The 23,662-nt window shown below is 45.6% G+C and overlaps 1 protein-coding gene across 9 annotated transcripts in view; it reads right to left on the bottom strand.

The window, feature by feature from the left end:
- MLPH (melanophilin) overlaps positions 1–23,191 on the bottom strand; it is an 86,560-nt gene extending 63,369 nt beyond the window's left edge. For all 9 annotated transcript variants that reach the window (XM_032800060.2, XM_032800064.2, XM_032800063.2 and 6 more), the window contains exons 1-2: positions 23,066–23,191; positions 7,073–7,208 (exon numbers count right to left, since the gene is read on the bottom strand). In XM_032800060.2, the coding sequence (XP_032655951.1) occupies positions 7,073–7,208; positions 23,066–23,153 (224 nt within the window). In that variant the 5' untranslated portion in view covers positions 23,154–23,191. The remainder of the gene's footprint in view (positions 1–7,072; positions 7,209–23,065) is intronic.
- Between the last annotated feature and the right edge of the window lie 471 nt (positions 23,192–23,662).

Below are 23,662 nucleotides of genomic sequence, written 5' to 3'. Positions count from 1 at the left end.
ATGTTAGGAATCATTCAAAAAAGGATAGAGAATATATTATTGCCCTTTTATAAATCCATGGTACGCTCACATCTTGAATACTGCATACCGATGTGGTCTTGAATACTGCATACCGATGTGGTCTCATCTCAAAAAAAGATATACTGGCACTAGAAAAGGTTCAGAGGAGGGCAACTAAAATTATTAGGGGTTTGGAACGGGTCCTATATGAGGAGAGATTAAAGAGGCTAGGACTCTTCAGCTTGGAAAACAGGAGACTAAGGGGAGATATGATAGAGATCTATAAAATCATGAGTGATGTGGAGAAAGTGAATAATGAAAAGTTTATTTACTTGTTCCCATAACACAAGAACTAGGGGCCACCAAATGAAATTAATGGGCAGCAGGTTTAAAACAAATACAAGGAAGTTCTTCTTCAAGCAGCGCACAGTCAACTTGTGGAACTCCTTACCTGAGGAGGTTGTGAAGGCTGGACTATAACAGTGTTTAAAAGAGAACTGGATAAATTCATGGTGGTTAAGTCCATAAATGGCTATAAGCCAGGATGGGTAAGGAATGGTGTCCCTAGCCTCTTTGTCAGAGGATGAAGATGGATGGCAAGAGAGATCACTTGATCATTACCTGTTAGGTTCACTCCCTCTGGGGCACCTGGCACTGGCCACTGTCAGTAGACAGATACTGGGCTAGATGGACCTTTGGTCTGACCCAGTACGGCTGTTCTTATGTTCTCAGATGAGAATGCAAGATAGATTCTATGGGCCTGATTGCAATCCCATTAACACCAGCACAAAGCTGGGCAATTCCATTCACCTCAATGGAGCTACTCTGAATTTACCCAGGTAGTAATGGAGATCAGAATCTGTCCCTTGCAGTCGCTAATGCTCGAGGTCTGCAGTCATATAGCTTTCTTCTCGTACTAGGACCTGATGTTAAATTAAACTATGAAACTGGCAAGAATGAACTGAGCAACCAACTCAAGGTAACATAAGACCAAGACAACAACGTTCATACTCAGTTTGAAAATCTAAACACCACAATCAAGGGTCTGGATTCTCCTCTGGATTGTAGATCTGAAGCGTCTCCTTTGAATACTTGAGCGTTATCTGGATTTGCAGCAATGGTGAGACAAGATTCAGATCCAGTAACAAGCCACACAGAAGACTTTGAGAAAAACTGCTCATTTGGGGGGGGGGGGGAACAGTAGTGAGAGAGATTGGGATTTTACAAGATGTGGATGGGTATGAAAGCTGTGTGAATAATGGAGTTTTTGTTGCATTGTGAAGAGAAAAAGCTAATTTGTTTAAAAAGAAAATTAAGCAAAATTGAAAAAATGTCAGGTTCAATAAGCCCTTGAGATTCTTTAACTTTCTAAAAATAAAATTAAAGGAAATTTCACCACAAAAAACTCATTTTGAATCAAAAAATCAGAAGTTCAAACAAAATGTTTTGTTTATTTTGTAATTTTTTTTCACAAACTATTTGGCAAATGGACTTCCATTGGCAAAGTGGTTTGGTATCACCAAATTTGCATTGTTTTGCATTTTTTTGCCTAAAGTTTTGATTGAAAAATTTCATCCAGCTCTAAAAGTTAAGGCACTGAACTTAAAAGTTACGACTCAGAAGATGTGGGTTCAATTCCTAACTCTACCACAGACTGCTTGTGGATATGTCTACACTGCTAAAAGACCCATAGCACAGTCATGGCTGGCCCACGACAGTTGACTGAGGTATGGGAGGCTTGGGCTGTGGGGATAAAAACTGCACTGTAGGTGTTCTGGCTCAGGCTGGAGCCTGGGCTCTGAGATCCCACAAGGAGGGGTAGGTCTCAGAACCTGGGTTCCGGCCTAAACCCAAACATCTCCACTGCAAGTTGTAGCCCCGACATGGTGCTAAAAATGAACACTTCTATGAAGAATATTGCCTAACAAAAAAGACCACCCTGGACTCTGCCAAGGATTCCTCTCTGTAGGACAAAAAAAAAATAGAGAGACATAGTGGATGGTGCAGCGGTTCTGGAGCGCTTTCTTGAATCCTTTGTGCATGCTTTCTGTGGTGTTTCCCACTCTCGAACGCCAGGGTGATGTTGATGTCCAGCCCACGTTATGAACCTTAGTAATAATGGATGTAGCAGAGTTCATGTGAAACCTTTATGATATGCAGCCTGTTCAGTGGAGCCCAACAGAACATTTTAAATACCACACCATTCTAGCTGCTCCTCCAAGCTAGGCCGGAGGGAGCTGCCTCCCTGCTCCGCGTCCATACACCCGAACACCTCTGCCGTTCAGATAGATGTTCTACCATAGCAGTGAAGAACCTGCAGTGGACCTGGGATCTGGGCACTCAGGGTAAAGCACTTACCCCACCCCACTGCTTAGGTGGGTATGGGAGGAACTTCGGATGTTCCCCAGCCAGCACGGTGCAGCCACCAAGGCAGGTGGATGGGCAGGGATGGACAAAGTCTTGGCTCCCGCTCAAGATGCGCCATGCGCGAGCCAGCATGGCGAGGCTAGTGCATTGCTGTCCTTATTTGCTGCTGGTACAGGCCAACAGCAAATTACAACCCCTCAGCCCCAGCAAGGGAGAAGCTGGGATTGTGCCTCAGAGGAGCGTCTCCGAAGTGCAGTGGCTTGTGGTGCTAGATCTCAGGTGATGCATCTTATATGCCCCAGTCCAATCAGGGCTATGCCTCAAGGTACAATCTAGCCCTTGTGATCCCCACAGTTCAACATGGAGCCCCAGGGACCTACACAAGCCAGCTGGGTTCATAGACTCAGACTTTAAGGTCAGAAGGGATCATTATGATCATCTAGTTTGACCTCCTGCACAATGCAGGCCACAGAATCTCACCCATCCACTTCTATAACAAACCCCTAACCTATGTCCGAGTCATTGAAGTCCTCAAATTGTGGTTTGAAGACCTCAAGATGCAGAGAATCCTCCAGCAAGTGACCTGTGCCCATGCTGCAGAGGAAGGCGAAAAACCTCCAGGGCCTCTGTCAATCTGCCCTGGAGAAAAATTCCTTCCCGACCCCAAATATGGCGATCAGCTAAACCCTGAGCATGTGGGCAAGACTCACCAGCCAGCACCCAGGAAAGAATTCTCTGCAGTAACTCAGATCCCATCCCATCCAACATCCCCTCACAGACCATTGAGCAGACTTATCTGCTGATAATCCAAGATCAATTGCCCAAATTAAACTATCCCATCATATCATCCCCTCCATATACTTATCAAGCTTAGTCTTAAAGCCAGATAAGTCTTTTGCCCCCACTACTTCCCTCGGAAGGCTGTTCCAGAACTTCACTCCCCTAATGGTTAGAAACCTTCGTCTAATTTCAAGTCTAAACTTCCTAGTGTCCAGTTTATATCCATTTGTTCTTGTGTCCACATTGGTACTAAGCTCAAATAATTCCTCTTCCTCCCTGATACTTATCCCTCTGATATATTTATAAAGAGCAATCATATCCCCCCTCAACTTTCTTTTGGTTAGGCTAAACAAGGTTCCAGCACCATCTGAGCAGATCTGGAGGGCTCTCCCCCTGTGGAAAGGTCATGCAGTGGCTGGTACTTCCCCTCATGGCCAAGCAAGGTGCAGCAGCCTCTTGATTCTGGTGTCTCCCCCACTGACAGACCTTCCAAGCCTGGGGAGACTTGCCCCTTCTCACGACTCAGCCCTCCAGCCAGGTTACTTACAGTCCCCAGCTCTTCGGGGGTAGGCGAGTTCAACAAACAAAACAGTCTAATGACCTTCTGGCAGGTCTGCAGCCCATCCTGGACTCAATGGTCCTTCTCCCCTTGCATCTGCAGGGCTTTTACCGCCCTTCTGCTGGTGGCAGGCAAGGGTTCCAGCCCAGGGACCCCAAACGGAGCAGTTAAGGTCTGCTCAGTCAGACTCACTGCTGCTTCCCTGGGCCACCTCCTACCTTCAAGGGCCTCCAGATGCTTTTGCAGAGTGACTTATTTCAGAGCTGTGTCTCTGGGGGTTCCAGCTGCTTCCTGCTCCCTTGCGTTTAATGCAAAGTTCCCCCTCAGATTTCCTGGCCACTCCCTTCTGGTCTGCAGGCTCTTAAGCTGGCTTGTGCTGGTCTGCCAATCAGCCACAGCTGAGGAGATAGTTACTGTGTCTTTTAACCCCTTCATGGCTGTGGCAGGATAGCGTTTATACACCCCACCAAATACCCATTCTGCAGGATTGCCTGGTATCTTCTACATCAGTGAGGTCCTGGTCCATGACTATGAACAGCCACAGCCAAGCTGGGCAATTTTGTAGGGACCACATGTAGAAAAACCTCCAGCAACTCAGTGCTGACTATGGAGGACAAATGAGCTTGTTTGTGTGAGCACTTCAAGGCCACGATGGAATCAAGGTGAAGATGGTAATGGCAACAACTTCATTTTAAGGCCCCACCTTAACCAGAGGCAGAAAGGAGCGGTGTGCTAGAGTGTAAAGCATTCATTTGTGGCCCTGGCAGGTGCCTTGTCCCTGCCCGCCAGCCCTCAAAATACACACAATCTCCTGGTCTCATCCCCTGGTGACCAGGCAGCATGAAGGGTTCATTCCACTGGCTGACTCTTATGTCTTACATTGTGGAACAGGGGGGAAAAAAAAAGGAGGAACTAATAAAAAAAGTCAGAGATGGAAACAACCGGTATCTAGGCCCAGCAAGCTTGTGCTCCCAGCCATCAAATGATCTAAAACATTCCTCTCTAGCCTTAGCATTTGGCAAGGTACCTTCTTTTGAAATCACATGGGAGATACTTTTGTTTAGCTGGTGAATTGGTACAAAAATGTTTTCAGGACCAGTGACCAGAAAGAAAAAACGCTGCTCCCTGCCACACTGAATCAAACTCGCTGACTTGAAGCATTTAAAGGGACTATTTACAGGGCCTGGCATAGCAGGATAAAGTTTGTCCAACAGTGTAATTGGCTATTTCTGCTCAGGAGAGGCACACGGGGAGTTTGTCGGTCCGGAGGGAGACCTGCTGGCAGAGCTGCGGGGAAACTTGAAGGTATGTCAGCGTCTAGCAGGCGTTAGTTGTTCCCGGTTGCCATGAGCACTATAAATTCACTCCTCCCTGGCCCTCCTGAACTGCCGGGAAGTCAGCTCACCAGGGACACAGGAACATGTTTTATGGTTTAGACACTATAAAAGGAGTCAATGCAAACAGAATCTCCAGGAAGTCACCCACAGTTATGATTCATTGTGAAGCTGCTTTGCTCTTACCTCAGTGCACAGTATAAACAATTCCCTCCCCAGGACAGAATTAGTCTTTCCTGTCTCTTTCCAGGTAACTATGTTACTTTAATGCCCTTGTCGTTGCTCGCCAAGCTGCATGATTAACATAGGACAGCCTTTGGGACACGTAACACATAGAGGATCTTGTAAGAAAAAAAATCATTTAGAGTAACAATCTCTGTCTCCTATTCAGACTCCAGGAGTTTTTTGAATCTGAGCTCATTTCAGGTGTGTGTGTGGGGCACATTGGTCCTGCCCATTCGCTATTTACTGCTGTTGGTGCATTGGGTTAGAAGGGAGTCTGCTCTTGGTACATCACAATCTTTAATGTATTTATCCTCACAACACTGGGCAGTGCAATTATCCCCACTGTACAGGTGGGAAAGAGGCACGCTGACAAACTTGCCCATGGTCACACGGGAAGTCCGTGCCAGCACAGGGAATTGAACTCAGGTCTCTAAAGTCCTAGGATAGGGCCTTAAACACTGGACTTTATTTCATGATCTGCATGTGCTCAGGTGCTCTGAAGTCTATTCTGAGAAATTCCTTGGCACATGTTTTTCTAGACACTGTCCAGGGGAGGCTGCTGGTAGTGGGAACCCTTCAGTGGCCATGGGTAAGATACTCTGATGCTGGTTCTGAAGATTCCTATTACTGTTAAGGATTATTGTTTCTGTTTTAGAACGCCCTCTTTGTCAAAGAAAAAACTACAAACCCCAGCAGGTTGCCACAAAGGACCAAATTCAGCCTAAGTCAATACAATTCCTTTTTAAAGCCATCACAGTTGTAGCTGATTATGCAAAGACTGAATTTGGCCCCAGGTTTTTCGCTGGGGACACCCACCACATGCAAACCAGGGTGGCTCATGCATATAGGCATGAGATTGTCACTCGCTATTCCATTCTTTTGAGCCAAAGGTCTGAAATCAATGAGCTTCCTACCCCCAGAGCACGTCAGAGGATAGTGATTTGTCAGTTTCAATCTCCTCTGCTGGCTCACCAGATCAGTGCCAACAAGGTCAGCAGAAGTTCAGCATCACAGAGGATGAAATAACTAGTTCACATCAAATAAGTATTTTGTCACCCTTCTGTTCAAACCAGAACGGGACGTTTCTGCTGTTCAAAGCTAGTACAGTGAACTTTCCCACCGTATATTTTTCAAGATTGAGATGAATACATACATACTATGGAACACAGTTGGGCAAAATCTCTCAGATTAGAAATTTCATCCAATTTAGGTGCCAAAGTTCCAATTTTAATGAAGAACAGATCAAAATGTTATAAATGTTGACCTATTTTTAGCCAGCTGTTTTGCAAACTGCCCACTCACAAGAACCATTCAGGTATTTGAATTTACTCTGCTGTTAGGCTGATGAAAGCCTACCAATAAAACTAACAGCAATGGAGCCAAATTCCATACTTTGCTCCATACACTGAAAGCCGGGTATCTTTGAAACCAGATTTTGGCCCATGACATTTCTGAGGTGAGGGTACTGCACTTCGGGTCAGATACTTAACTGGCAAAACTTGGTGTAGCTCCACCGATTTAAAAATCAGTGATTGATCCTGATGGAACTATGTTGATTTGCACCAGCTGAGTAGCTGGACCCTCCCCTTCAGACTATAACCAAATGCAGTGGACTACTAGATTAATACAATGGGCTACTCCTTTGGCTTTGCTGGCCACAGGGTCAAGTCCACACTATTTTTTCTTGCCTAGATTTTAAAACTGCTGGCTTTGTCTGTTCTCATGTTAAAATAGACCTCAGGGATCTGAGCCTGCTATTTCCTTCTGTGAGTCAAAGCCCTGAAGAGTGCGTAAAGCATGTACTCACTCCAATCTTTCTTCCTCTTTCTTCCGCAGATCAAAGTCCCGTTGAACCACCTCCCAGACATGCTTGGCCTCTTCATCTGTTAGCTTGGAAAGATCCAGTTTCCTTCCCATCCTAGCAAGCAGTTGTATCAGGGGAGCTAAACAACAACGAGAGCAATAAGAAATTAGTCAATAAGGTTATACAAGAGCCAGTCTACATTCAAAGATGTTCTTTGTCAGACAAGGCACACGCTCATGCATCTCCTGGGAGGTATTTCATATTGACAGAGGGAAGGAACTTACTCCACCTCTGTCAACATCCGTATGAGCTGGTTCATTCCAATGGTTTGGTATGCGAGGTGACGTTGTGTACAATGGGTGGCCGGTTGTGGCAATGAAAGTCACTTGCTGACACAGCCTGCCTTCAGAGAGCCACACTGTAGTCTAAGGCCTATGGACAGCTTCCTTAGAATTAGGGGAAGGCTTGATCCCTTTGCTCAGAGTCTTATTGAGAGAGCCTGATGCAACTGAGGCCTTCATTTGGAGAGTAAAATGCTTATTAATAATGCTTACTAAACAGGCGGTTTACAAAGTGCATCTGAACTATACAAATCTTAAACTTTTCCTAAACAAGTCAAGGCCTGATGTTTGTGAGGGGTTGGGGTGACACAACTTCTAGAATCTTCTCTGCTTGCCATGGCAGCAAAAGATGGAGGCTATAGGATGAAAAAACGTCATCCCCATGGACTCCAAGGGAAGCAGGGTGGCTTTTGTCAACTTCTTGCTTCTCCTTTCTTATTTTCTACACTAAACTGCAGGGCGAATGGAGCCAACCAGAACCTCAGGCCATGTGGTCCCTGCCTGCTGGTGTCTCCCTGCTGGGAGAGGTTTTGCCTGTCAAACTGACATCAACCACAGCTCCCTGGTCTTTAGCCTGACCTGAACGTCCGTGGACAAGGGTGTTGCTGCCCCTCAGAGAGGGTGTCAGGTTGGCCTGATGTAAGCACTCTACAGACACCTACTACAACCAATGGTCACAAAACAGCTTTCATTTTGAGAGTGAAGGAGAAAAGCATGCAACACCATGTGGCATTCTGTTATCCCAACTGTGCTGTAGGTCCCAGATGCAAGTGCACCCCCCCCCCCCCCCCCCCCCCTTCTGGTTTGTTGGGTTGTTTCTCTCCCGTCTGATTTGATCCCAGCTTTGTATGCAAGCCAAGCATATTGTGGTTGCAACTTATTTAGCAGTGTCATCATACCATTAATATTGTCACCATGAATTCACTAATGTCACCTCCATAACTTAAGACAAGTCTGGTTTCGTTGTATGCATGTGATTACTGAAGGCAGAAGGTTTAAATCTCTTGTACTGTGTTAATAACAACAAGCCATAGGGTGCAAGACAAAACCTAAAATAATCTGATTGCCAAAACAGGCCTAGTTATTACCCTGGCTTCTCATTCACTTAATGAGTGGGACTCTCTCCTTGAGAAAGTACTCCGGGTAGCCAAAGGAATCCATTTTCTTCCTTTGTAGGAGCAAATCTTACTTTACATGCTTCTCCCCTCCCCACCAAGGTATTTAAGCCAAGAGTAAGACACACTAAAGAGGTACAAAATTCTGCCAGGATGAGAAGTTCTATCTACTGAGACCATGCTCTCAACACAGTCCATCACCCAAAATGAGTTTTTCCCAGGTCACCTCCATTTCAGATGGTCTCCTACAGTCCAGGCTGCAAATTCCTTGTCACAGCTAGTTAGCTACTGTATTTCATCTGCTGAGGAAGAGTAATTTAGTCCAGCAATTCATTTGGGGCAACAGGTGGACTAACATCAACCGGATTTGGGCCTGAAAAGGACTTTAGGTGAGCTGAATCCAAATTCAAATGAATTGTGTGTAGAAATGGAGGTTCCAGGAGAAGACAGTATCTGAGGTGAACACATGCTTTTCCCTTTGAAGCTGTGAATCTATTTCTAGCTCATCCAGCTGAGTTGGGAGCCCAATAAGAACAATTAGTTAACTGGCAGAAGTGAGCAATGAGTTTATCAGCAAATTACAGCAGCTTTGCACCAATGAATCCAAACAGCAGGTCAATATATGACAATTAGCATCCCAACAAGAGCCTGTCTAAGGGCTTTTGCTGCAATTATCCCAGGACCTCTCAAGCATGGCTTTGCTCCTGTTCTGAATTCATTAATGAGAAGAAGAAAAAATACATTCTAACTATTCATACTGTTCTGAGTATCGACATGCCTGTTTCCAGTCCCTTCACAAACACAACAGCACATATGCTGCTGCTCAGGCAAAGAAGAAAATATTTTGTTGACAAGAGAGTCACAACTTTTGGTCCCACTAAGCAAGAGATCAAATGGTAAGCATTAATTCTCGCTATATAGAAACTAACTTGAAGCAAAATGCAATGATTTGCTTAAAATTGGCATCTATGACCAACTGCTTGCACTACAATGATGAAAAGTTTGACATCTGGGTCTTACTTTTGTTGCTTGTCAAATAAACGGCAATGCTCCCTACTAACTTCAGGAGGAACAGGATCACTTTTTATTTTACAAGGTGGAGCCTCATCTGAAAAGGACTGTGAACGTGTCTCAATGGCATAGGGTCAGATTCTGCCACCCCCACTTACCAAGTGGAGCCTCCCACTAAGGAAATCAATGGGATCGCTTATGAAGGATGGTACCATTCAGCCCAAGAGCCAAACATTAAGCATTTGCCCGATTCTCATTCCACTGAAATCAGTAGAACTCATTGACTTCAAAGGGACCTCAGTTCAGCCAAGAACATAAGCACAAGGCTTAACTTTAAGAACTGAAGCAGCCTCACTGGAATTGATGTTGACATCTTGTCAATGGAACAACCTACATGCTCAAGTGGTCTCCTGAACTGAGACCTCAGCAGAGTTGGTCTAACAGTCAGCAATGGTTTTACAGTTCTTATTAGTGAGGCCTCAATATTGCGGTGTTTGGGTTATTTTTGTCGGCAATGGAGGTCAGACATGGCAGCATCACATGAAAATGACATTTGAACGAGAATTCAGGAGCAAAAAAAATTCTTCGATATAGTTCTGGTAAACAAGTTGCTGCCGCTTTTAAATATGAACTTTTCTTGGAAATCAAATGGGAAAGCTATTGCTTGCTAGCGAATAGCATGTACTAATTGAAGTTGATTTTTTAATGTTTGTTCATTGACTTTTGCAGCTTTACACAAGAGCATTCACCAGCATGAACGCCACAAATATAAGCTCCTATTTTAAGAAAGAAAATGAAATCAACATGACCACAGCTGATTTCGCCATCCCCTTCCCTCTCTTACAAATGTATGAATAAAATGTGCAAAACTCATTAACTTGAGTCAGCAGATGTTTTATGTATCTGGTGACTGTGGAGAAGTCAAATGGAATTGATCTCCATCTCATGTAAATCGATGTAGAGCCATGGAAGGAGAAGCTGGTTTACACCAGCTGAGGATCCGGCCCCAAAGGCTTCAGAATGAGAGCACTCTTGTAAGATCAGTTTATATAAGGCTTTTTTTAATATAATTATATAATAATTGGAGATATACCTATCTCCTAGATCTGGAAGGGACCTCAAAAGGTCATCAAGCCCAACCCCCTGCCTTCACTAGCAGAAACAAATACTGATTTTGCCCCAGATCCCTAAGTGGCCCCCTCAAGGATTGAACTCACAACCCTAGGTTTAGCAGACCAATGCTCAAACCACTGAGCCATCCCTCCCCCCTTTGAGCCATCTCAGGTAATAGCTATGTTGGCCAGGGGGTTGGATTTCTTCATGTCTGCCTGACATAGGTGTGGCGGTGCAAATTTTCAATGTAGACCAAGCCCAAGAACCACCAGGCTTCTCAAACTAAACTGACAGCTTGATTTTCAGAAGAACGGGAGCCCAAGGCTGCACACAAAACAAGGTGCGCAACTGCATGCCTGTTTTGCACAAAGGGTTCCCACAACGGTACACAGAAATCAGACACTTGTGCATGCAAGTCAGGCCATCACTGGCCGGGTATCAGTGCAATTATCTGACTTGCAAGCGCCGCTGCAGAACTTACATATGGAAAAAGCAGCACGTACCAATAAGCCTGCTTAAATGAAGCTGCCTTCGCCTTCATACTCCCAGTAAAACTAATGCACTGCAATGGAGCTTTCAGTTCTCCATGTCCTCAGCGTAGTAACTTAAGCAGCCTTAGAGATAGTTCAACAGGAATGAGAGGAATGAAACAGGAATGAGAGCTCTCATTGTGACAGCAATGAAGGATGAGGTGGTATGTGAGAGTGCTGCTAACTCAAGCCAGGCAGAAAAGGGGGAGCCCCTCTCTGCTTTTAGCTGTATTCCACCTCCACCCCCGTACACACACACCCTTTAACCCCCGCTTAGTACACATGTATTTTGCACTACAGCTGGGTGAAGTTTTTCAGAACACAAGTGGCAAATTCAAGTCAAATTCGGTAAACAGTTTTGGCTAAAATAAATAAATAAACAAATAAATAAATAAACAAACTGGAAAAAATTCAAAAAGTTGCAAGGATTCAGTTTGGCCAGTTCCAAATGGAATGTTTCAACTTTTCATTTTGAAACAGTGAATTTAGTGGGGGAAAAAAAGCCCACAACAAACAAAAAAAACCAACACCACACTTGTGGGTGTGAGACAGGGGCCCCTCACTGCTTGTGAGTGCCCCCTTCGGGGTGGATTCAAACCTGCTCTCTCTTGGCTGTGTCCCCTGTCAGCTGTTGCCCTCGCCAGGCGGGTCTTCAGTGGCTCAGCCCTCTGGCCAAGTCACACCCAGTCAATGTGCATGAACTCCCTGTGCCCTTGCTAATGTCTGCAAGCCTGTCTCTGGGCTCAGTTCTCAGCCCTTTCCGGGTTAGCTTTAAGTCTGTCCCTGCCCGGGTACAGAGCAGTGACCCCAGGGCTTTCTTTGCCTTTAAATTCTAGCCCTCTGTTTGGGCTTCGAAATTAAACTTGTCCCCTTCTTGGGGCTTTGGCCACTACTCTGGGTTCCAACCCACAAATAGCAGCCACGTGCTGCTCTCTTTAATAGTCGCTGCTGTTATTCCCTGGGCCACTTCCCACAGAGCCCCTTGCTCTTCACCCTTACCTAGGGTCTCTCCCAGGCCTCTTTACCTGTGGAATTTCACAGCCTTCCCACCAGTCCAGCTTCCCCTTCTGGTCCCAGCTAGCATCTGACCTGCTCAGTCCCTGCAGGGTCTTTTAATAGAGCCGGCTGGACTCTGATTGGCTGCTTCCCTGCAGCCTTTCTAGGCAGGCCTGGAGGACTCACCTTCACTGCTCCTTTTCTGGAGCGGGGTGTGGTAGGACCACAGGCCCTCCAGCAGGGGGCCTCAAAGGCCCTGGTACACCCTGCCACAGGGTCAAACAAAACATTTTGTTCAACCACAAACAATTTTCCCCCCAGTTTTTCCCCCCAGCTGAGAAAAACCAAAATAATTCACTTTTGGTTCAAACTGAACAATTAAAAAAAAAAATAGATGTTTTGGTTTCGCCCCTGAACTGAAAAATCAATTATTTGCTCAACTCTATCGTTCTCATTTTCCCAGACTTGACTGTCTGAAAATCAGGTCCCCAATGTTAATTCAAAAATCTGCTGTCACTCGATGTATCCATCAAGTCTTCTCGATATTATGGGCCAGATCTTCAGCTGGTGTGAATCAGTGCAATTCCAGGAATGTAGACAGAGCTATGCTGATTTATACCAGCTGTGAACCTGGTGCTGAAAGTCTGTGTTTCCTCACCAGGCCATCAGAGTGCAAGAATCCCTAATGGCCTGTGCCCTCAGAACCGTGGCAAATCCCCCCAAGTGGCCAGGGAGAAGCAAGAGGTCCCTGGTGCTGCTGAAATTGAGATCTGAGTTTTGCAGCTCATGCCCTTCTCTGAGGTGAAAGAAGGCAAGAAAAACTAACACAAAGAATCCAATTGACTGCAGGGTGGAGAGATTACACTGTGTCCAAACACGGCAGGCAGAAAGCCCTCCCTGCCAACCCTGAGGAAGCCTTCACTCATGTCAAAGACAAGTTCACTGGCTGTTGTTCGCTCTTTGGAACGATCACAGAGTCATAAGATGTCTCAGGTCTATAATCCCATTTTTCCCTTTCACCCGTTTGTAGTTTTCTACAGTGCATCTATCGTTTGCATTTTGCATCCCTTCAGAACATTGCAATGACATCCAGTACACGGCACGCGGGGAGAAAACAAGTTCAAACAGCTTTAACTTCAAATTGGATCTACACCAGGCATCCGAGTTTTACATATTACTACTGCAACTTTTATTTCATGGTCCAATCTCATTTTGGATAGTGTTTAAGGCAAACCTTATCACCGTTATAACTTTATGCTAAGGAAAAAGGGCTCTCATTAGTCTTTGAGCAATTGCTGGAGCAAACATCGTCACGACATTAATGAGGGCTAGAAACTGATAGACGCTGGGAATTAGAAAAGGAAGCTTTGGGAACTGACAATCCGCTAACACTCGCAGCGTAGGCTGTAATTTGTAAAGGCCTGTTTTCCAGATTTGACAGCAGTGTGTATGATTGACAGTGAACATTCAGATGGATAATGGGTATACTAGACACAGCTTTATATTGGAAACTAGTGAGATTATTCTTAGTCTTCCTCCTCCTTTAAATCCCAATCTTTATAAAATCCTGTTAGTCTCTTTAAGGGGCTACACTGTGGCTTTACCGTTAGCTTGGAAGGAAAAGTTGTGCATTGTTGCACGGCTCCAGGCAGGGACCAGGACCCAAACTGTGGCTCAGTCATGGTTCTCCCTTGCTTCATGGGAGAAGTAAACCATGCACGACAGCCCGATACCTGGTGCAGCTTCCTTCCTTCTCCATGTAGGCATAGCTGTGCTGGCTGGAGCATCAGGGATGAGGTGGATGGACTCAAAGCTCTGCCTGGTTGCTGTCTCCTGCCCATACTACAACATGCAATGAGGGCAGAGGTGTATTATCGCCTAGGCCAACAAGCCCTAGGCGTAGGGCAGCAAATTTGCAGGGGCAGCAAATTTACTCGCGCCCCTACCCAACTCCCCCCCTTCCCCAAATCCCCGGCCCGCCTCCTCCCCCAGGCACGCCGTGTTTCCCTCCTTCCACCTCCCTCCCAGGCTTGCCATACGAAAGCGCTGGGAGGGAGGGAGAAGCGAGTAGTGGTGCGCTCTGTGGAGGCAGAGCGGAGCAGAGGTAAGCTGGGGCTGGTGGCCGTGGGGAGTAACCTGGGAGGGGGGGTGCCCCGGGAACTGCTCCCCGCCCCAGCTCACCTCTGCTCCACTGCTGCTATCCCTCGAGAGCACCACAACTCCCCTTCTCCCCCCTCCCTCCCAGGCTTGCCGCGCGAAAGCGCTGGGAGGGAGGGAGGAGAAGCGAGTAGTGGCGTGCTAGGGGGATGGCAGAGGTGAGCTGGGGCCGGTGGGCGTGGGCAGTAACTCTTGGGGGGTGGGGGAGAGAAAGGGAACTGCTCCCTGCTCCAGCTCACCTCCACTCCACCTCCGCCATCCCCGAAGTGTGCCACAACTCCCCTTCTCCCTCATCCCTCCCAGGTTTGCCACGGGGGAGCGGAGGTGAGCTAGCATGTGGGGGGGCGGGATTTTTGAGGGCCTAGAGGTGGCAAATTTGTTAATCCGCCACTGAATGAGAGTAGACCAATGTACAGCCCCGTACTTCTATTGGTGGGCTCTCAGTGATTTTCTAATTTGCTTGATATCAAAACAACTGACTGATGCCAAAATACAAGGCAGCCGGTTTTAGGAATCCTCCTAAAATCACAGGAGCATTGCTGCTGATTGATGCAGTGATGCCATGCCACGTATTTATTATTCACATACCATTTTTTAAACTGTTATGAGCAAGATTCAGACGTTCTTACTCTGCTTTTGGTGTGTCTTTAACTAGGACCAGATTCTACTCGCACGAAGTTCCACTGACTTCAACCGGAGTCAGATGCTATTCCATGGGAGGACAATCTGACCTTCAAGAATACAGTTAAAATGCTTTTTGGTTTGAGAATCAAGGAGAATCACTATTCATGTTGAGTAGTGGCTTACTCCAGAGGTAGCAGTCCCACTGCAATCAGTGGGAGCAACTCTGGAGTAAAGGTGTGAGAAAGGATAGTTGAATCTAGCCCTGTGTCAGGAAGGCAGAACTTTTGCCTTGAGAAACCTACCTTGACCATACCTAAGGGGAGTTAAATTTTGATCTGTTATAAACAGAGTAAATCTGATGTACTGTCTTGGGAATTACATTAGTAAAGAGGTATACTTGCTTTTATTATTTGGTACTATTTGAATGGGTTAAAACAAAAGCATGAAAATACACAGAAACAAGATGCTATTATACCTGCCTCTGTGCAGATGTTTAATACCTTGCGAAGCCAGAGGCACTGTAAATCAATAAAAATTAATGGTAACATGCAAAGTAAACAGAAGCTAAACCAACACAAGTTAATTCCTTTCCTATGTGACGTGAGTTCAAGCATACAGCATGCACAGGTGTTTAATGACTTAAATATTCCTATTACAGGTAAGCAGTAATGGATAGGAACATAAAGCATTGAATGGCTTGGCATAAATTGGCCAGTGGGAACAATGCATGAAAGCCAACCACATTCCAGGAGACATGGCTGAGAATCAACAGGCAAATTCACCACTGATTTTAACAATACTGACTTAGTGGAGTTACATCTGGGATGAATTTAGTCCAACAAGTTTTGGGCATGAAATGCTGTTGTGTGGGGTCTGGAATAAAAGCATTTCATAGACTCACAGAAGTCAGATATGGGACCTAGTAATAAATTACCCAGGCCTTTTCTCTACTGCCGGCGCAGGAGCGCTTCCTACTGCACATTCCCAACGCTTTACAAATCGATTGCACCAGAAACCCAAGCAGCAATTGGGCCAAGGAGTTATTTGGCCTTCGGAGACTATTCCACAGCCTCAGATATCTCACTGGCGGAAGCTTTTACCAGATATTCAGCCATAATGCCTTAGTTTCACCCCATCAATTCTACTTCTACTCAAATGGTCTATGGTACAACCCCAGTGGCTCTCTGATACCATAAACTGGAAACTCTGTGGCAGCTTAATTCAACTCGCTTGCATTTAAATGAGCCATGACAATAAATAATATGTTCATTATGGTAGTCCCAATGTTATTCTTTTGCTACCAATTCCATTTGTGCTGGGCCCACATTTTCAAGGTTTTAACTACTGCAGGTTTTTCTAATAACTGCACTGTAGAAATTGTCATGGGGGAAAGCTAGGTGTTTCAGGAGCTAAGGAGGAAGCCCTTGGGATTTTTAATACCTTAGAATCATAGAAGATTAGGGTTGGAAGAGACCGCGGGAAGTTCTAGTCAAACTCCCTGCTCAGAGCAGGACCAACCCCAACTAAATCATCCCAGGCAGGGCTTTGTCAAGCCAGACCTTAAAAATCTCTAATGATGGAGATTCCACCACCTCCCTGGGTAACCCATTCCAGTGCTTCACCACTCTCCTAGTGAAACAGTTTTTCCTAATATCCAACCTAAACCTCCCCCAGTGCAACTTGAGACCATTACTCCTTGTTCTGTCATCTGCCACCAACAAGAACAGCTGAGCTCCATCCTCTTTGGAACCCCACTTCAGGTAGTTGAAGGCTGCTATCAAATCCCCCCTCACTCTTCTCTTCTGCAGACTAAATAAGACCAGTTCCCTCAGCCTCTCCTCATAAGTCATACTCCCCAGCCAACTAATCATTTTCATTGCCCTCTGCTGGACTCTCTCCAATTTGTCCACATCCGTGCTGTGGTGTGGGGCCCAAAACTGGACACAATACTCCAGATGTGGCCTCATCAGTGCCAAATAGAGGAGAATAATCACTTCCCTCGATCTGCTGGTAATGCTCCTACTAATGCAGCCCAATATGCTGTTAGTCTTCTTGGCAACAAGGGCTCACCGTTGACTCATATCCAGCTTCTCATTCACTAATCCCCAGGTCCTTTTCTGCAGAACTGCTGCTTAGTGAGTCAGTCTCCAGCTTGTGGCGGTGCATGTGATTCTTCTATCCTAAGTGCAGGACTCTGTACCTGTCCTTGTTGAACCTCATCAGATTTCTTTCAGCTCAATCCTCCATTTGTGTAGGTCATTCTGGACCCTATCTCTACCCTCCAGCATATCTACCTCTCTCCTCAGCTTAGTGTCATCCGTGAACTTGATGATGGGATGGATTGCACCCTCAGCCACATCATTAATGAAGATGTTGAACAAAACCGGCCCCAGGACTGACCCATGGAGCAATCCTCTCGATACGGCTGTCAACTACACATCGAGCCGTTGATCACTAACTGTTGAGCCCAACAATCTAGCCAGCTCTCTATTCATTTTATAGTCCATTCATCCAATCTGTACTTTCTTAATTTGCTGGCAAGAATACTGTGGGAGACTGTATCAAAAGCTTTGCTAAAGTCAAGATATATCATGTCCACCACTTTCCCCATATCCATAGAGTCAGTTATCTCATCATAGAAGGCAATCAGGTTGGTCAGGCATGATTTGCCCTTGGTGAATCCATGTTGACTGTTCCTGATCACCTTTCTCTCCTCCAAGTGCTTCAAAATGGACTCCTGGAGGACTTGCTCCATGATTTTTCCAAGGACTGAGGTGAGGCTGTAGTTCCCCAGATTCCCCTTCTTCCCTTTCTTAAAGACAGGCACTATATTTGCCTTTTCCCAATTGTCTGGGACCACAAGTTTTCAGAGATAATGGTCAATGGCTCAGCAATCACATCAGCCATCTCCCTCAGCACCCTCAGATGCATTAGATCCGGCCCCATGGACTTGTGCATGTCCAGCTTTTCTAAATAGTCCTGAACCTGTTCTTTCACCCCTGAGGGCTGCTCACCTCCTCCCCATACTGTGCAGTCCAGTGCAGCAGTCTGAACTGACCTTGTCTATGAAGACCGAGGCAAGAAAAGCATTGAGTACTTCAGCTTTTTCCACATCATCTGTCACTAGGCTGCCTCTCCCATTCAGTAAGGGACCCACACTTTCCCTGACCTTCTTGTTGTTGCTAACATACCTCTAGAAACCCTTCTTGTTACCCTTCACATCCCTTGCTAGCTGCAACTCCAATTGTGCTTTGGCCTTTCTGATTACACCCCTGCATGCTGCAGCAATATCTTATATTCCTCTCTAGTCATCTGTCCAAGTTTCCACTTCTTGTAAGCTTCCTTTTTGTGTAAAAGCTCACCAAAGATTTCTCCATTAAGCCAAGCTGATCGCCTGCCATATTTGTTATTCTTTCTGCATATTGGGATGGTTTGTTCCTGCGCCCTCAATAAGGCTTCTTTAAAATACAGCCAGCAGTCCTGGACTGCTTTCCCCCATTAGCCTCCCAGGGGTCCAGCCCATCAGTTGCCTGAGGGAGGTAAAGTCTGCTTTTCTGAAACCAGGGTCCATATTCTGCTGCTCTCCTTTCTTCCTTTTGTCGCTATCCCGAACTCAACCATCTCATGGCCCTACAGTAGGATTGCTCAAATGCTTAGAAGTTCAGCTCATGCTTAAGTGCTCTGCAGAATCAGAGCATGTGGGACACACTGAACTGAAAACGCATCCTCTCGGCTGAATGGTAGATTGTAGGGCAAATCCTTAGCTGGTGCAAATGGTTAACAGAGCTAGGATTTACACTAGCCTCAGATCTGCCCCAAAGGAGGCATGTGAAATAACATTAAATTAACCTGCTTGAACATGTGAATTTACCTTCAAGCACAGACAGTATGGGGGTGCGCATGTTGTGTCAACCTCCCCTTCTCAGAAGCAGTGAGCCTCCGAGCCCGGGTCAGCACACTCAGGCTCATGCCGAGGCACTAAAAATAGATGTTGCAGCTTGGACTGGAGCTCAGGGGTCTCTGAAGCCTGGGGAGGGAAGTGGCCTTCAGAGCGCAAAGCACAACTTCAAAGTGCTGTCTACACAGGTAGTTTTAGTGCAGTAGTGCCAGCCCCGTGAGCCTGAGTCTGCTAATCCAGCTGGGAGTCCCACTGCTGCGGGCTGTGTAAACATACCTCTGTGCTCTAATTCCTCATCTGTAAAGTAGGAACAACATTTTCCTACCTCACAGGGGTGTCGTGAGGGTGAGTCTAGTGAAGACGGCAAGGCACTCAGATGCTACAATAATGGGGAGCCATACAAATATCTTGACTAGACAAAGGTCTGCCCGAGTTGAGGCCATTAGTGACTATATTTACTGAAGTATCAGAGGGGTAGCCGTGTTAGTCTGGATGTGTAAAAGCAGCAGAGAATCCTGTGGCACCTTATAGACTAACAGACGTTTTGGAGCGTGAGCTTTCACGAAAGCTCACGCTCCAAAACGTCTGTTAGTCTATAAGGTGCCACAGGATTCTCTGCTGCTTTTATATTTACTGAAAAGCTATTTATAGCTAGAGAAGAAAATCTTCAGCTATAGAAAACGGTAGCCCTGATCAAAGGGGTACAAATGAAATAAGCTTCTTTTTAAAAAGCAAAACTTTTCCATTCATCCTGATTTTTAATGTATCGGTTTTTAAAACATTTCCATGAAAACAGTTTGTGTTTACATTCAATCGGTTCCCTGCAGCACTGGCAACCCAAGCTCCACAACAAAAGGAAACTGCTAGGAAACCAACAACCCGGACTGGAATGTGTGAAATTGCGTAGCAGCTTTCCCCCTATTGTTTCAGTTGAGAGAAATGAAACAAATAAATTCCAATATTTTAAAGTAGCGGACAGTGAATTTGATTAAAAAAAAAAATATCATTCTCTTTAATAATCGAGGTCCTAATTCAAGAAAGCATTTCTCTCCAGGACAGCACATAAGCATGTGCTTAAAGTTATGCATGTGCTTAAATTCTATCCTGAATTTACATCCTAAAGTATTATTAGCAGCACGGGTGCAATTAACTTTTTTTTTTAACCTGACAATGTCCCTTTAAAGAAATGAGCACTGGATCTTAGACCATGAGATATTTTGGTTAGAAATTCTCATGGTTAGTGCACCTCTCAAATGTATTTCAGGAGGCATCACTCATGTTAGGCCCCAACTTACTTCTGTTTCACACAATTTTGGTGTCCTCTTGCTCAAATTACTGAAAATTATTTGTATCAGAAATAAAGACCTATGAAGCTGAGCCTGCAGAAAGAGTTGGCTACACTAAAGGGAGGAATCCTTCAGATTTGTTAAATGTCCCACATGGCAATTTTTTTACATCCTTCATTTTTGTCTTTGACACACATTCAGGCTTTGGAAGATGCAGCGATAATAGCTTCATTTCTAACCTCCGATTATATTAAGGAAAATCAACACATGGGTGATATGATAAATACTTCAACTCATCAGCTGTTTGTTTGCCGTTCACATGCTAGTCTTTGATCTAACGAACAGTAGCTAATTCAGTTATGTACTCAAGTCTTCTGGAATACATGCATTAAGATTAGACTCGCACAGTGATAAGATAATAGGTGCCCGATTCTCAGAAGTGCTGCGCTCCCATTAACTTCAGTGTGGGAAGTCAGCAATTCTGGAAATGAAACCTCTTTGGGAGAGTGTCCAACAGAATCCGGAAGAAGCAGGTGCAATCAAGGAAAGCCTAATATCATTGATTTAAAGTTGATTTGAGTAAAACAAGAGAAGAAACTAATGTTTATTGGACCTAATGATTTAAATTAAAAAAGAAAAGAAAAGTAAGCAGCATTACTGTAAAACTGCAATGGTTTGAATAATTAAAACTTCAGAATATCATAGTTCTGTTATATGGTAATAGCTGAACACATACTGTAGCATGTCTGTTAGCATTTACATGATAAAATCAGTTACAATGGGTTTAAAACTCAAACACATGGGCTTGTTCATACATGACAATTAACCCAGAATAAGGTCAGGTGTACATTTAAAGTGCAACAGCTATTCTGGAATAACTCCATATTTGGACATTTTATTCCAGAATCTGGTGGTTTGAAATCTGAGCAGTAATTGTACCTTTTTGGCTCAGCACAGCTTTAAAATTCGGAGGCCCGAAAACCCCACAATTGTTTTGTTTTCATAAGCCTTGCCGAGGAGCGGTGCCTTTTATAACTTTGGGAGAATCATGTAAAGAGTTGTTTTAAAAAGTATATAAGGAACAAGGTTCACAGAACATAATTTCTAGGTAATAGTTCTTCTTAACCTTACATGTATTTATCAAATTATAAACAGTGGTGGAAGGGGGGAATAACTGATGGGGTGACAGAAAGTGAAGGAGGAAGACATGGCACAGGCAAAGTGGCTTCAGACCTTCATTGTTCTTTTAAAGACCTTTGAGGTAGAATAATTGCTCTCTGGAAATCACAGGACTCTGGCAGCATGTCAAGCAGACGTCAACGATACGTACTCAGAACTATTTTTAATAATATCTACTCTCTCACACACCCTCCTCCCCCACATCCACGCCCTCCCCTTTAGGAATGTGTTAATATTTGCAAAGCATTAGCACTCTGTGGCATGCTGTATTTAAGAGCCACAGGAACAATAAAAATATCCGTGCTTGGAAGCACCATCCTTGTTCCCTAGCTGGATGGTTGGTAATGGTTCTCCATTTAAAGACTCAGGAGCATAAGACAGATTGAAGGTAAAGGAAGGGCCCAGTCTGGCATGGTGCAAGGTGCCTTCTATGTGCCCTCAGTTGCCAATGTAGACAGCAGGATTTGCGGGCACCCCACACCTGCCAGGATCCATTAAGTGGCATCTCGTGCTCAGAGCACCTGTACATTCAACAATTTTTGATCTCCAAAAATGAAACTAACCTCCCCTCTAGACAAGGGCCATAAATAAGGTTCGTCTGAAATGACAAAACCTAAGATATTGAGAGTCTTCAAGCAAAGTTACTTCCCACTGCCACAGTGGTTTTATAGGAGTCAGCCCTCCATGGGGCAGATTAGATAGTCACTCTGTTAACAATAAAGGGAGTTGCCCCATTTATTCTGTTTACATGATGCTAAAAATTAACCTGTTGGGGCACGATCCCCTGCCCCATGTACACCTTGTGGCTCTATTAAAGTCAACAGGAGTGCGCAGGCAAAAGGAGGCAGGATTATATCTTGAATGGCTTCTAGATATATTCTAGATTCTAGGAATGGTGTATAAGCTTCCTTGAAGATCTATTCATAATTAATACTGCATTGCAAATGAAATTACCACACACAAAGTAATGATCCTTACATTTTCGGGGATTGCACTAGATTTACCCACACAGCTTCAGCTGAAATCGATAGGCCAGCCAGCCCGTGGACAATTCCTCAATTTCTAGGTAAGCACGCCTGGGTCTTAAACCCATGGGGCGTGGAGATCCAGAGTCAGAGGAAGCTGCCCTGTTCCCCACAGCAGGCTCTTCTGAAAGTTCAGCTAAAGCAGGGCACTGCCAGCCATGCATATGACACGGAGTGCATGTGAAATGTAATGAACACACTTTACATTGGCATTTTGCAGCCTCAGCCTGGGTATCGCCACCATATTGAAGAGCAACCTAATTTCCGAGGCCGCTCGAAGGGCGTTCAATGTCAGGGGAACATACACCAGTTTCCACTGGTCTTTCCTGCTGATCAGACTAGCGTGGGACTTTGAGGGCCATTCAAGGCAGAGCTGGGCGAGCTGGGCTGTGCTTCTGGACACAGTTTTAGCCTCTCTGCCTTACAGGTTAATCCAGAATGTAGCTCCCCTTCTTTCCGGAAGTCTACCTGCTTTGAGCACCACCCCTCCCAAAATAAAACGGGGATTTCTCTCCCCTCCTCTCTCCAGTCCCCAGGCGTCTGTCAACACCCTTCACTTACCATATCAACTGCAGCAGCAGGGCAGCGCTGGTGATTGCTACCAGGCGGGGAAACTCTCAGTTTAAGAATTGATTAGCACTAGGCGCCCTCCCCCCGTCCGATCAGATCCCCTGTTGAAACCCCTCCGAAGTGATCACGAGAAGGCGCAGTTGCACTTTACCTGGCGAAGGGCTGCAGCCGATGTTGCTTTCATCTCCATGCCCGGCTCGGTAGCAATCCAGTCCCGGGGGTGGGGTTAAAATATGCATTTGTCACATGCTCCCCGTGCTGGGTTCCCATCCTCTGCCCTGGGCTGGGCAGCACCAACCCCCTCATCCGTGCGCAGGGCCGAGCAAACCAGCTGGAGCCGCCGCTGCAGAAACGCGCTGAGTTGGGGGGGGCCCACAAGACTCCCCCCCCCACTCCCACCCTTCGTAAATCAGTTTCCCAGGACGAGCGACTCTTCGGAGATTGCAGTAAAGCGTAAGGGGAATAGACAGGAAATAGGGGGCCCAATGCAACCCTGGTGTAACGCTGTGGAAGCCGGTGCGGTTACACCAGAGAGGAATCTGGCCTAGGCAGGGCAAACCCCAGACGGTGTCCCATTGCCAGACCTGGAGTGCCGTTACAGAAAAGAAAATGAAAAGGCCCCAAGGAAAAGGGGAATATAGGGCAATTTTTAACGCGCTGAGAAAAGACCCAGGATTTTCAGTCTTGGAAATCTTGTGACTTGAAAGCAGGTGATTGCATAAGCGAACATACCAGCCCCCCCGCCCCC

This window comes from Chelonoidis abingdonii, chromosome 10 (assembly GCF_003597395.2).
Source record: "Chelonoidis abingdonii isolate Lonesome George chromosome 10, CheloAbing_2.0, whole genome shotgun sequence".
Lineage (NCBI taxonomy): Eukaryota > Metazoa > Chordata > Testudines > Testudinidae > Chelonoidis > Chelonoidis abingdonii.
Note: the sequence above shows the minus strand (reverse complement) of the source record. Positions and strands in the feature narration are given on the sequence as shown.